General features: G+C 40.8%; 3 protein-coding genes across 3 annotated transcripts in view; all 3 read right to left on the reverse strand.

The window, feature by feature from the left end:
• Positions 1-1,719: 1,719 nt before the first annotated feature.
• Positions 1,720-9,074, reverse strand: LOC126402035 (stomatin-like protein 2, mitochondrial). The gene is made up of 10 exons (XM_050063683.1): positions 8,915-9,074; positions 7,845-7,988; positions 7,645-7,744; positions 6,675-6,733; positions 6,414-6,515; positions 6,181-6,315; positions 3,878-4,022; positions 3,474-3,553; positions 3,225-3,353; positions 1,720-2,388 (listed from the first exon to the last, which is right to left on the reverse strand). Exons 1-10 carry the CDS (start codon positions 8,954-8,956, stop codon positions 2,275-2,277), a joined length of 1,050 nt encoding a protein of 349 aa, XP_049919640.1. The 5' UTR covers positions 8,957-9,074; the 3' UTR covers positions 1,720-2,274.
• A 1,782-nt stretch (positions 9,075-10,856) lies between these two features.
• LOC126402036 (trace amine-associated receptor 13c-like) lies at positions 10,857-11,889 on the reverse strand. The gene is made up of 2 exons (XM_050063684.1): positions 10,987-11,889; positions 10,857-10,940 (listed from the first exon to the last, which is right to left on the reverse strand). Exons 1-2 carry the CDS (start codon positions 11,887-11,889, stop codon positions 10,857-10,859), a joined length of 987 nt encoding a protein of 328 aa, XP_049919641.1.
• A 3,204-nt stretch (positions 11,890-15,093) lies between these two features.
• LOC126402072 (trace amine-associated receptor 7c-like) overlaps positions 15,094-15,404 on the reverse strand; it is a 1,087-nt gene continuing 776 nt past the window's right edge. The window contains exon 2 of the mRNA XM_050063773.1: positions 15,094-15,402. Coding sequence (XP_049919730.1) covers positions 15,094-15,402 — 309 coding nt within the window. The remainder of the gene's footprint in view (positions 15,403-15,404) is intronic.

Raw genomic sequence — 15,404 nt, forward strand, 5'->3', positions numbered from 1 at the left:
GGGCTGTGTCTGTGTGTCATGAAGGATGAGGATGAAAAGGGGAGGGCAAGAAAAGGTGAATAGTAGCAGGAGCTTTGTCTAAATTATATCTTTTCCCCCCACTCTCTCAGGGCAAAGCAGTTACAGACAACTGTCATAAATTATGGGGAAGATGGACAGACAGACTGACGGGAAAGGAAGAAGTAGTAGAGCAGACAGGAGGCCGACGACGACGAGGAAGAAGAAAGAGGTGTGTCTGGGAATGAGAAAACATCCGATTTTTGCGACCAGTCACCACCAGCCTTTTCAAGGATTAAAGACGCACACCCCCGCACATACACACACACACACACACACACACGGTGGCAAGTGTCTGCTTGCAGTACGCTTTATGTGTTGAAATCCGTGCAACCGTATTCCACATTCCAGTCATTGCTTTCTCCATTTCATCATGTGAGCTCAGAGCGTAGCATTACAGATGATAGAGAGGGAAGCTTCTCAGATGGTAATGCCAGGATTGATCCTCTTCTATGGATGTTTAAGGAAACCAAGAAACCAAGAGGCTCTCTGATATTTTTGACATTTCATTTTCATGTTTAAGAAGAGGAAATAAATCACCTGCCGCTTGAAAATGAACTCTGAGTACATGTGAGAAGGCATTTGTCTAAGAGGAAAGGATTAACTGTTTCCTTAGGGGGTAAAGGGGAGAATTTAAAGGGACAGTTCATCCCCCAAATCAAAAGCACTTATTTCTCCTCTTACCTGTAGTGCTGTTTGTCAATGGAGATAGTTTTAGTGTGAGTTGCAGAGTGTTGGAGATATCAGCCGTAGAGGTGTCTGCCTTCTCTTGAACAGATGGCACTCGGCTTGTGGTGCTCAAAGTCCCAAAAAAATACATTTGAAAAACTCAACAGCAATGTCTCTTTGCAGAAATCATGACCTGGTTACTCAAGATAATCCACAGACCTTGTTGTGAGCAGTTTCATGTAGGAACTATTTTCTTTCTACCGAACTACACCCACCACCCATATCATTGTGCAGAAGGAAGAGTGCATCTACTGCTAGCTCACCTCGCACCACTGAGCTAGCTAACATTACAGCTCAACCAAGAAGGAAGCCATTAATATTTACAACTCGTGCTGTCACGAGCACGAGCCTCTTGTCTATGAGTAGATGCACACTTCCTTTTTCACAGTGATATAAAGTTTGTGTTAAATCATTAGACTTAAGAAAGGGAAATTATACATTTGCGCTAGTCATAAGGTTAGTAGTGCATTTTGACAACGAGAAACTTGTGAACTGTCCCTGAGTAGCAACACCAACTCATCTTATACTTAAACATCTCACCTGGAAAGTGAGAACTGCTCTGAGCTCCAGGGTGCCATGTAGATCTGAGATGTATAAATCAAGCTTAAAGTTAACTAAAACGAAACTAAAATGTAATGTTTTTTTAAATACCTGTTTTTAACTTCTTAAATCTTTCCCATAAGAAATACCCCTAAAATTATAATTGAAAAACTAAAACCAATACTGAAACTAATAAAAACTAAACAAAAATTTTAACAATTTTAGTCAATAAAAACTAAACTGAAACAAGCAAACAAACTCTGGAAACTAACTGAAACTCAATTGAAATGTAAAAAAAAAAAAAAAAAGAAAGAAAAAATTTGCAAAATACAAAACTATATGGGAAACAATACTGTTGTAATATTAATAACACAATTTGTCATTGCTCTCTGAAACAGTTTTATTTTTTTTATTTTTCTTAGTGTCCACATTTCCTTTTCCAGTCATTAGCCCAACACCAAAACCCAAATAAATTATTTTTAATAAATTATTATCTTCCTAAAACTAGAGGCTCTTAAAGTGCTTTGAGGTTTTGAACCACATCAACAATCATTACTGTATTTCTAATGGGTTGGCTTTAATGTAGAAAATTAAAAAAACACAAAAATATATAAAATTATATTTAAGCTGAACAGACTGGGTGACAAATGGCCTGAAATGTTACATCTACACAGTATCACAGTCAGCAGATGTGCATTTAAAGGCGATGAAGCAAACTACAACATGTAACATTATTTGTGGCTCAGTTTCTCTCTTCCCCCTGCCGTTCTTGCTCGCCTTCGTCTGTTTATCCATCGCCGTTCCTCTGTCACGACATCCTGTGCCCTGCAGTAGATAGAGTGCCCTTTGCACCAGACACTGAGGGAGTCCACACAGCAGCGCCATTGTGCTCCATAATTGTGGAAAACCTCTTCCTCTTTTTTTCAGCAATAATGGCATCCTCTGCTGCTACTGAGCTGATGCTGACTGAACTGGAGGCTCTTCACTGGGTTTGTCTGTGCTGGTCTTCGTGCTCTCAACTTTTAGCCCTGGTTTCGCTAGCATGCTGTAAATAGTCATGGCCTGAGGGCAGGAGAGCAGGATGTTAAGTGTTATCGCCATACAGCAATAGTTAAAGGGATAGTTCGGATTTTTAAAGTGGAGTTGTATGATGTACCTATCCATACTCAGTGCATTATATACAGTAGATGGCGGTTAACGGACCCTGAGTTTGGAGAAGCAGGCAGGAGTACTGACACAGAAGCGAAGCAATGCACTGCTGCCATTTTCAATGCAGAACACAGGAGCTGCTGGTCTACAGCTGCCTCGATCAGTTACACCCTTTCTCCACCCAAATTAGTGCATGTACGCAGGTTTTTTCAACATCGGAGCAACTGTTAAAAATAGGTAACAGACTGCTTCCCATTGCCAATCCATCCGGTCCAGAGCCATGTACGGTTTCAGTGTTACTTATTCAGTCTCTCTTTCAAACTCGGTGCTGACTAAATTTTGGGTGCTGTCGGACGGAGACGGATGGTATTTCGTGGCGGTGTGATATTGCATTGTGCCAGGAAAGGAGCTAAAATTAGAGCGTCCACCCGGGTGTCATATTTCCATCACTAAAGATGAGGGGTTAGGTGACTAAAATACATTTTGCTGCTGCCCCCATCCACACCAGTACATTGCCTAGCTTCTGTGGTGGTACTCCAGCCTGCTTCTCCAAACTGAGGGCACACTGACCGCCACCTACTGTAGGTAACACACACCCCACACTTCAATAAATCCGTTCAAATAAGTAATATTTAATGATGAAATCATACCAAACAATGACCCTAATCCAAGATTTATAATATATTTTGAGGACAAATTCATTTTCAGAGTAAATTCCAAAGCTTATTAGTGGGCAGAAACCAGTATACCTGTGAGACCATTCCACTAACATCCCCAGTGTTGGAGGGCAGCAGCACAGTGTTGGACTCTTTGGCGAGTTTGGAGAAAGCAGAGACGTACTGTTCAGCAAGACTAAGTGAGGCTGCAGCATTTCCGTTCTGTCAGGAGTGAAACCAAAATGATGGTTACTGAAAGATGCTGGGAATAACGTCTCCAAATAACTCTGGATCATTTCTAATCCTTTAATAACAAATGAACCTGTCGAATGTACTTCATACCTGTTCAGCCAGAGCCGCTGACAGCAGACGAATCGCCTTGGATTTAGCTTCTGCTCTGGCTAACACAGCCTGGGCCTCACCTGGAGACACACGGCATGTTTTGGATTTACAGAATATTGTTGGCTTTAACTCTCCTTTTTTAACATTCCATTAGATTCTCTTGTGCTCCAACCTGTTTGCATGTTTGACTGGTTTAAAGTCTGAGTCCTTGTGTTGTGTTGTAACGCAGTCTGCAGGCACGTAATTAAATGCTTTGTGGATTTAGTGTAATGACGGCCTAAGTCCTACGTTAACAAGACCTTCAATTACATAAGTGATCACATGGTTCATGCATGTCAGCGAGTCAATGGAAAATCCCAGTTAAACAGTTGCTTTTCTTTAAATCAAAAGTAAAATGCACAAACCGGCTGCTCTGTTTATCTGCTCAGTCTTCTCTCCCTCTGAGGCTAGGATGAGGGCTTGCTTGCGACCCTCTGCGATGTTGATGCCCGCTTCCCGCGTCCCCTCAGACTCCAGCACTGTGGCTCTCTTCCTGCGCTCGGCCTCCACCTACACAGGAAACAATGTGCAAAGAAGGATGTCAAATATTTCTCCTCCAGGGAAACAAAATAATCCGAAAATCACCCAGTGTGGGTGAGACAATTGTCATAGCTCTGATGTGTAGTCACAGTCTCTGATTGTCTCACTGTTTATATTCATACATACTAGGCATGGGACCATATGGAAATTTCATGTCACAATTTTCCTAGCCAAAATAATTATGATTTATGATATTATCCCTAAAATCATCAAAATATGATTAAAACTCTTGAATGTACAATATGAAATTTTCTGCTGTAAGGAGTGTCTCAATCAGAACAATAAAAAAACAGAGCAATGCTATCGTTGCAGTCAGTTTCTCCCAGTGTTCATCAATTAGGAGGTTTTTACCAGGAGCCGAATTAACTGCAGAAGTCTCTTCTTCTCCAAAACCAGCAGATCAGGTGATTTAAAATGGTAAAAACACTGAATACAGTGGTTTCATGTTAAAAATAAGTGTTTCTCCAATGCTGTTTGGCAAGGCAGGGTCTGGAGCTGAGCTGCCTCTAACGTTCGCTCAGCTTGTTTCTCTGTTCAATGACTTAAATCTGTCCTCCGGTTAACATAGTTAAGGACAACCAAGATCTAAAAAGTGTATTATAAAAACGTGTATTGGGGGTTTGTTAGAAACGTTAAGGGTAATGTAAGTGGTCTAACTGTTTGAAGACATTTTAATGCAGAAAAGTTTTGTATTATATATTTAAAATGGCACTAAAACATACTGGAATCACTTAACCTTCCATTTTGTGAAGAAACAAACATTTTTCTGGCATCACAGATAGAACACACATCTTTTTTTTTGGTAAAAAAACACTAAAAAAAATCTTACAAAGCCAGGCTTTTCAACAATTTAAAATGACATCATATCTTTTAAACACAATAATGGATCATGAACAGTTTATTGTGAGTGTTTTTCATCACGATCAGCGATAAAACCACAGATGTTTACAATACTACAACCCTGATTCCAAAGAAGTTGGGACACCGTGTAAAACATAAATAAAAATGATTTGCAAATCCTTCTTGAAACATATTCAGTTGAATACAGTATAAAGACTAACTTAAAGACATTTAATGTTCAAACTGATAAACTTTGTTTTTTTGTACATATACACTCATTCTGAATTTGATGCCTGCAGCACCTTCCAAAAAAGTCGTAACAGGGGCATGTTTCCCTCTGTGTTACATCCAGTTTCATTGAAAACACTCAGTAAGTGTTTGGGAACTGAGGACAATGATTGTTGAAGTTTTGAATGTGAAATTTCTTCCTGAAGATTCACAAGCAGGCCCCCCCAAACTCTTCAAGATTTAAAGACTGTCTGTGTGGAGGAGTGGGCCAAAATCCCACAAGCTGCATTGCAAATCTCCAGGTATTAGATAAACTTCAGTTGGCGTGTTCGATACTTTTTTTCCCTGTCATTCCACTTCACTGCACATCATTTTTATGGACTGATTTATTTATTATTGTAGTTTTATTTTTTATTTTAATATCAATGTCTGGTCTAAACCTCTGTGAAGCCATCCATCCATTTTCAACCATTTATCCGAAGCTGGGTTGTGAGGGCTGCAGGCCGAGTAAAGCATTCCAGACGTCCCTCTCCCCCTGAGGCATTCTCAGGCCAGCGTGTTCTGGATCTGCACCGGGGCCTCCTACCAGTGGGACGTGCCCAGAACACCCCTAACAGCAGGCACCCAGGAGGTATCCTGATCAGATGCCCAAACCACCTCCACTGACCCTTTTGACATGAAAGGAGCAGCAGTTCTGATCAGAGCTCCCTGAGCTTACCCTATCTCTAAGACTGAGCCTGATCACCCTTCTGAGAAAACTCATTTTGGCTGCTTGTATCCTCGATCTCATTCTTTCGGTCACTACCCAGAGCTCATGACCATAGGTGAGGGTTGGGACGTAGATGGACCAGTAAATCGAAAGACTGATGTCTTGAATACGTATTACCCCCACTTTATGATTTGCAAATCATTGCATTCTGCTTTTATGTGCATTTTAAAGAGCATCCCAATGTTTTTGGAATCAGGGTTGTACTATGGTTACCTGAGAACAAGATAGTACTGTAAAGAATATTACAAAATGCAGCATAAAACAGAAAGTTGGCCGTTATGTCTGTCTGACCTGCATCTGCATTGACTCTTTAACACGAGGTGGAACTTGTATGTCTTTGATTTCGTATCGCAGGCAGCGGATCCCCCACTCGTCTGACGCCTGGTTGATGGAGTGGACGATGTTGGAATTGAGAGACTCCCTTTCCTTTAAAAACCAGAGACAGCAGCAGGTTTAAGGTACATGCCTTCATCATCATTTTGTTGCAGTGTAACACACACCAAAGCAGTGCAGCTGTTTCTTACCCTGAATACTTTATCCAGGGTGAGTTTGCCCAGTTCTGAACGCATTGTGGTTTGTGCGAGCTGAGTCACAGCATATTCTGGATCCTCTACACCATAACTAGCCTGGAGAGACACACAACTCGTAAGTCTCTGTGTGGATCAGTTAATGGATAAGCCAACTAAGTGGCGCCACCTGCTGGCAAAACATAGAACTCATTCAATGCCACAAACCAGTGTTCCTATGTCAGAGTACTTTTGGGTGCCTTCTTTTTACCAGCATACCTTATATGGATCTAAGATTTTCAAATAGAGGACTCCATCAATTTGCAGAGTCACGTTATCTGTGTAAAGACAGAGAACACATCAGTTCATTTAGCAGTGAAGATGGTTAATTAAACCGATAAGCACGACTGTCAGGTTCCTATGCAGTATGGTAAAATATGGAATTTAATCAGAGTAATTTTTAGGTCTTGATAAAAATGGTAAAATAAAAGAGTATGGAAAAGTATTTATGTTTCCAAACTATTGCCCCTTTTGTTTTCTAAAAATCAGAATTTCTAAAAAATAAATTGATCTTACAAGCAGAGTCTGTTTCATGGTGTTTGGAGCAGGCAGCTTGCACAGCCAAGATTTTTACCTCTGTGTGAGAGTGCAGGCCAGAGCCAGCTTGATGACGTATAGCATGCATCTAAACGCACACTTAAATGCAGAGCTTCCTCTACGTCTTTACGTCACAGCGTTAACTGTACCAAAGAAGACCACCTATGACCACATTAGTTGCAGCAATCTCTTTGAATTGCATATATACATAGCATCACAAATAACCAAATATTGAGCTTGTATGAACATTTGTGAGTTATGAAGTGATGTAGTCATCAGAAGACTTTTTTTCTGTGAAAGGAAACTTTAATAGCTGCGTTCACTGTCGTTTCCATGCACAAAGTGACAAAACAAGGCTCCACAGACACTGTGAAAAATAAATTATTTAACTTTTTCCACATATTTTTGGTTCTTATTGATAAAGAGACGTGGAATGTCGTCCGACTTTCTGCCCAGGACTGAAATGCCACAGTGGGTGAATGCAAGTGTGCAAGGACTGGTTTTTATCATCAGATGTCAAAAATGGTCTGGAAATTGTAGTCTGGATTTGGAATTATGAAATTCTGGAGTGGAAAACTTTGTAGGAACCCTGTATTGTTTACGGAATTTGTTGCCTTCACTTCTTCCAAGAGTGCAATGGAAAAGAACATACCTAGGGTCACAGCTGACTGTTCAGGGATGTCAATAACAATCTCCTTAAGGCTTTGCACATAACGAATTTGATCAAGTATGGGGATGAGGAAGTTCAGTCCCTATAAGACAGGACAAAAAAAGTGCTAAGTGTTCATTAATATACACCTAGATGATCTGTGGTCACAAAGAGATAGATATTATTGAAGCTAAAATAAGTACCGGCTCTAACATGCGGTGAAAGCGACCCATTCTCTCGACCACCCAGGCCTCCTGCTGCGGCACAAACAGGACCACAGTGTTCATGGGTAAGCGAGAGGCCCATCGTTGCTGGGTAAGCGTCATGCACAGTCTGGGGACAGCATGCTGGGGGATTGAGAGACACAAATCAGTTCATCTGTTGCAGTGGGACAGCAGCCCTTCTTCCCTGGCCTGCTGAGGAGGTTCAACATGGACTCCAGGATACTCTGCAACTTCTACAGGTGCACCATCGAGACTATCCTGAATGCCTGCATCACCGCCTGGTATGGCATTTGCACTACCCTCAGCTGTAAGGCTCTATAGAGGACTTCTAAACCCAGCAGTGCAGAAACAAGCCATAAGGATGACCAGAGACCCAGATCAAGCCAGCCACAAACTGTCCAGCTTGCAGTCATCTGACAGACGGTCCCACACCACCAGGCTCTGGGACAGCTTCATCCCTTAGGCTGTAAAACTGACTTAATTTTAGTTTTAGCCTTTTTATTTTATCTTTTACTTTGCTGACTTCATGACATGTTTGTTTCATTCTCCTCGTGTTTTAAATGTGTTTATCTTTATTGTCCAGCACTTTGTAACTGTGTTTTGAAAGATGATATATAGATAAAGTTAAGCAGTGGAAGTGCAGTGCAAAAATAAAACAAGGTTTAGATACATTATTTATCCGTAGGGATATGTGCGCATTATAACAGACCAATTAAATAACACCTGTAATCACTGTCACACCTGTTCACACCTGCTGATTACGGGGTCACCTGTGGACTAACAGTATGCTGCATTACAACCAGGGAGGAATGGCCACCTTAGCAACAGCTACTGCTAGCTAGCTCCGGTTCCCACAGGTAACATTGTCTGTTTATGTCATGGAGACACCGCTGTGCTTATTAATATAAATGCACATAAGCTTAAACATCAGATGCTTCCAGCTGAATGACCTGGCTAATAATTAGTAACTGCCGGCTAAAGTTAGCAAGAAGCTAGTTAGCCAACCTATCACAGACAGGCTGTTAGCGCCTGATAAACAGTGTCTTTACCTTAAAAACGGCCCCACCGCCTCGACACAATGTCCGCAACATGTTTATATAAACGTAGCTAAATGTTATATAAAGTTATACAGACATTTGAAGGTTAAAAGTCACGTCATTTGATAGATAAGCTGTCCCCATTGCTTTAGATAGCGTTAGCCATTAATGTTATGGTGCAACACCGCCCCCTGCTGCTCAGGATGGCGGCACTGCAGCTCAGTGTGAAACTGAGATTTATGCTAGTGAAACAACAGTGACTGTACAGGGAAACTTTGACTCCTAATGGTATCATGGCAGACTTTACGATTAATTTTTATTATGATATGCTCCTAGAATCTACCATATATGTTTTAAGGGACTTATTAGGGCTGTATGATATGCAAAACAAATCATATTGACATTATTTTTGACAGATATGAGTGGAAACTGCAATTTTTGTATTTCTTTTTCACTGGAAAAAATATGAAAATTCTAATTATAACTATTATTTTTTCTGGGGCCTGTATCAAAAACAAGCATATTCCCTTATGTCTGGAATATTATTTTGACGCCAGGGTGTCTCTGTAGCACCACAGTGCCTCATTTATAATGCTCTGTTGGGACCAATTTTACCTTTCAGAATAAAAATGAAACAGAAATGAAAATGTGTAATACACACATTAGATTTAAAACAATATTTAAACTCAATATGATTAACAAATATCAAGGATGAACCCCAAAGGGTACATGAAATGTGTTCGGGGTATTTGGGCAGACAGTAGGCCTATATAATGTACATATACTTTAGTTATGTCAGTTTCTTATTCTTCTGTATAGTTTAAAGGGAGCTCAGAAAAACAACGAATATTAAAATAGTAGGTATAATAAGTTAAGGCTTCAGCCGACACCTTTTTGGTCATGTTTTGTTACTATAATGCCAAAAAATGCATTAACTTAATGTTTGTGTATTGTCTATCAACCAGGATATTTGAGTTTTATAAGTTGGAAAATGACTGAAAAAAATGCAGCTTGATATTGCACTTGGCCATAATGTGATTTTGTTAATATTTCTATTAACTGTGCATCTCCAGACTGCACCAAATAAACCTGGCACTAAAATAAACCTCAGAAAAAATTCAAAAGCCCTGCTTTCTTAATAAACTTGCGGGTATTTATATTTTTCCACTGCAAATACAGTGCTAAAGTTACAAAGTGCAAAGCACTTTAAAAGTTGTGCAGCTTTGGTGAAAATGGAACTACACGTGAGAGAGTAACATAGGAAAAAAGAAAATAGTGATAGTTTGGTTTTTTTTTAATAAACAATAAATCATACAGACTGTAAATCCTCTAGAAGACATGATGCTGGATGTAAACCCAACTAAGGTCATGAGGAAGTTCAGAAAGTCATTCTGCTTAATGGCATTGTATACACTTATCACATACTGTATCACAATTAGCATTATTTATGAAGCTCTGATAATATATTCATGTGGTTTTCTTTGTGCATCTTGTCATTGGGCAGTAAACCTATACAGTATTACCACTGTGCAACATCCAGTGAGTAATTGTGCATTTCCACGTGCATAAGTGAGTCACATATAAACAGTATTAAAGCTTCATCACACATACATTATGTATTCATTGTTTGTGACTGTCAGGCAGCATATTTTTACACTGCCAATTACAGAGATGATAAATTGAGATCTTGCCAAAGCTCCTATATGATGAAAATATGCTTTGTATTATTGACCATTATTTTATGTTTCAATATTTTTCATTCATTTTATGTGCAGAAATGTTTTTCTGCAGCATGTGTGACGAAACGAGAAACTCTGCAGCTGAGGCCACTGGTATACTTAATACACGGTGAGTCTGGCCAGACAGCACACACTCACACACTCACATATACACAGGTGTTACAGACAGCATGTTTCATTCGTACTGACAAGGGACCAAGCACTGGTGATTTAATCTACAGGATCTTGATCTCCCTGGAGTGAGGCTGCAGTATCCTGAGGGTGAAGATGAGTTTGATAGCTTTTCTAAACCAGGGGTACAACAGAGCATAAATCAGAGGGTTTGCACAGGAGTTCAACAACATGATACAGAGCATAAATCAGAGGGTTTGCACAGGAGTTCAACAACATGATCCAAGACAACACTGCAAAGTATGACAAGCTCGTGGAGGTGTCCCCGCCTGCCAGAGCGGGATAGTAATACGGGCAGAAGCACAATAGAAACACAGCTATCACAATGCCAAGAGTCCTGGCTGCCTTCCTCTCTGATTTTTTAGCGGTTGGAGCTGCAGTGCCAGCGGTAGCAGCAGTCTGCAGCCGAATGACACGCATCTGAGAGATGGCAACCACAAACACCCTCATATAGAGAACAACCATGACAGTACAGGGGGCGACAAATGTAAAAAAGAGATCAACAGTTCCTGAGGTGTGGCTGATGACCACCACACACTCCCCGTGGCAGGAGCTGAACCTGTCTGGCTGCCCTAAGTGTCCCATTAGGATACACCCGTTGTAGAGAAGAGAGCAGGCCCAGCATAAACAGATTGATATTTGAACTCTGTGCAGGGTGATCTTAGAGGAATAGAGCAGTGGGTCACAGATAGCCAGATAACGGTCTATGGATATGAGCACCATGCTGCCCACAGAGGCAGAGAGCATGCAGTAAGAAACATAAGGAGTCAGAGCACACAGCAGCCTCCCCAGCAGCCAGCACGTCTCCATGTAGCGCAGGCCCTCGATGGGCATCACCAGCAGCCCCACCACCAGGTCGGACACAGCCAGAGACAGGAGCAGGGTGTTGGTCGGGGTGTGGAGCTGCCGGAAGTGGGAGATGGAGATGATGACGAGCAGGTTGAGAGTCACAGTGAACAGAGAGACGAAGGCCAGCAGGGTGTAGAGCAGAGCAGTGTCAGAGCGAGGGCGCAGCAGACGCCTGCAGGAGGAGTTGAGGTTGGGGAAGCAGAGCGGAGGGCCCTCTGTGCTGTCCATCAGGGAGGAGGGAACAGATTAAACTCCCCATCAGACAGTTTATTTATCCTTATCAAACCCGCCCTCCCAACTGTTCCAAACACCTGATGAATGATGCAACCTCTCGCCCTCTTCATCACTGTCGTCACTTCTCCTTCTTCCCCCCTGCAATTTGTTTTTTATTCATCATTTACTTTTGATATTTTAAATTTGATTCATTTATTTGCACAATTAAACAATGCAGCAGAAATACAACAAAAGATGAGGTGAGTTTTGCAGCTGCGATTTAAGAAAAGACATCTCACCTCAATAAGCATTATAAGCAGATACAAAAGTCACATCATCAACTAAAGTAAACAAACAAGCAAACATAAAAATAAGCAACATAAATCAAGCAAAAACATAAGATAGATATAGTAAGATTTAATCAGCTCAAATGGTGTGTTTCATCGGACAGGACTTAAGCCTATACTTCAAAGTGTGGTACAGTAGACTGTAATTTGAATATAGCTGCTCCATAGCTGAACCTATAGCAGCACATAAGATACAGAAACATTTTAATTCTAACAACCACTTAATATTGAAATTTAAACACCACTGAATTCATAGCATTGAAATATTTTACTTTGGAAACCATGTATCTGAAACAATTTGTTCTAAATTCAGCAATTTCAAAAGCTTAATTAAAAAAAGACCAACATATATTACATTATCACCCTCTCACCCTCTTAGGGTGGTGTCTGTGTCATCCTCAAGCTCGGGTCCTCTACCAGAGGCCTAGGAGTTTGAGGGCTCTGCACACTTCTGGACTGAAGCTTCAGATGTTAATCCTGGAATCTGCCAGAGCCACTCTCTCAGTTTGGGGGTCACTGCCCCGAGTGCTCCTACTGCCACGGGGACCACGTCAACTTCGACCTTCAACCACATCTGTTCTAGTTCTGGTGTTTGTCAACCACCATTATGTCCGGTTGGTTTCAAGCAGCTGTTTGTCAGTCTGGAAGCTGAAGTCCCACAAGATCTTAGCCCGGTTGGTGGTGTGTCCCATCAGGATTTGGGTACTTAGAGTCCACATTGGGTGCAGATGTTCCTGTACACTATCCCAGCCACTTGGTTGTGCCTCTCCATGTACGCTGATCCTGCCTGCATTTTACAACCTGCCACTATGTGCTGAACTGTCTCAGGGGCATCCTTGCACAGCCTGCACCTTGGGTCTGATCTGCTGTGGTAGACCCTGGCCTCTGTGGCCCTTGTGCTTAGGGCCTGTTCTTGTGCTGCGATGATTAGTGTCTCTGTGCTGTCTGTCAGTCCAGCATTCTCCAGCCACTGGTAGGTCTTCTTGATATCAGCCACTTCCGCTATCTGACGGTGGTATGTCTATGTGGAGGCTTATCCCTCCATGTTGTTTGCTCCTCCACTACTTTGCTCTCATCAGGTTTCTGTTGTCTGAGGCATTCACATAGCAGCTCATCCTTTTGGGCCATCTTCTTGATGTATTCCTGGATTTTGGATGTTTCATCCTGGATAGTGGCTCTGATACTCACTAGTCCTTGGCCTCCCTCTTTCCGCTTAGTGTATAGCCTCAGGGTGCTGGACTTGGGGTGGAACCCTCCATGCATGGTGAGGAGCTTTCTTGTCTTGATATCTGTGGCTTCCATTGCCTCCTTTGGCCAGCTTATGATCCCAGCTGGGTATCTGATGACTGGCATTGTACATATACTTAGTTATGTCAGTTTCTTATTCTTCTGTATAATTTGAAGGGAGCTCAGAAAAACAACGAATATTAAAATAGTAGGTATAATAAGTTAAGGCTTCAGCCGACACCTTTTTGGTCCTGTTTTGTTATTATAATGCCAAAAAAATGCATTAACTTAATGTTTGTGTATTGTCTATCAGCCAGGATATTTGTGTTTTATAAGTTGGAAAATGACTGAAAAAAATGCAGCTTGATATTGCACTTGGCCATAATGTGATTTTGTTAATATTTCTATTAATTGTGCAGCTCCAGAATGCACCAAATAAACCTGGCACTTAAATAAACCTCAGAAAAAATTCAAAAGCCCTGCTTTCTTAATAAACTTGGGGGTATTCATATATTTCCATTGCAAATGCAATTTAATAAGCATTTATCTCATTCATTGTGATTTACAGGCTTGTTTCATACCAACACCTGAGGTAAGCCTATGGATTACTAATAATGTTGTTACTGTAGTGCCAGTTTTTGCATGGGAGTAATTTAAATGTCAAACAGAATCAGAGCATGCCAGAGTGAAAATTGCAGGCTTTTATTTTCGCTTTTTCATTTGACAGCATGTTTAATGCAACAAGAATTAAATCATACCAGAATTAATAAGGCACACTGATGTTTAGCTTCAAAGAAAAGCAGGCCATTAAATCTTTGATAGAAAATAATAATAGATATCATTTATACAGTGCTTATGTTACAAAGTGCTTTAAAACACTTTAAAAGTGGTGCAGCTATGCTGAAAATGGAACTACACGTGAGAGAGTAACATAGGAAAAAAGAAAATAGTGATAGTTTTTTTTTTTTTTTAATAAACAATAAATCATACAGACTGTAAATCCTCTAGAAGACATGATGCTGAATGTAAACCCAACTAAGGTCATGAGACTAAAGTCATTATTCTGCTTAATGGCATTGTATACACTTATCACATACTGTATCACAATTAGCATTATTTGTGAAGCTCTGATAATATATTCATGTGGTTTTCTTTGTGCATCTTGTAATTGGGCAGTAAACCTATACAGTATTACCACTGTGCAACATCCAGTGAGTAATTGTGCATTTCCACGTGCATAAGTGAGTCACATATAAACAGTATTAAAGCTTCATCACACATACATTATGTATTCATTGTTTGTGACTGTCAGGCAGCATATTTTTACACTGCCAATTACAGAGATAATAAACTAAGATCTTGCCAAAGCTCCTATATGATGAAAATATGCTTTGTATTATTGACCATTATTTTATGTTTCAATATTTTCATTCATTTTATGTGCAGAAATGTTTTTCTGCAGCATGTGTGACGAAACGAGAAACTCTGCAACTGAGGCCACTGGTATACTTAATACACGGTGAGTCTGGCCAGACAACACACTCACACACACACACACACACACTCACACACTCACATATACACAGGTGTTACAGACAGCATGTTTCATTTGTACTGAAAAGGGACCAAGCACTGGTGATTTAATCTACAGGATCTTGATCTCCCGGGAGTGAGGCTGCAGTATTTTCAGTGTGAAGATGAGTTTGATAGCTTTTCTAAACCAGGGGTAAAACAGAGCATAAATCAGAGGGTTTGCACAGGAGTTCAACAACGAGATCCAAGACAACACAGCAAAGTATGACAAGCTCGTGGAGGTGTCTTCTCCTGCTAGAGCGGGATAGTAATACGGGCAGAAGCACAATAAAAACACAGCTATCACAATGCCAAGAGTCCTGGCTGCCTTCCTCTCTGATTTTTTAGCAGTTGGAGCTGCAGTGCCAGCGGTAGCAGCAGTCT

This window comes from Epinephelus moara, chromosome 15, assembly GCF_006386435.1.
Source record: "Epinephelus moara isolate mb chromosome 15, YSFRI_EMoa_1.0, whole genome shotgun sequence".
In the NCBI taxonomy this organism is placed as follows: Eukaryota; Metazoa; Chordata; class Actinopteri; order Perciformes; family Serranidae; genus Epinephelus; species Epinephelus moara.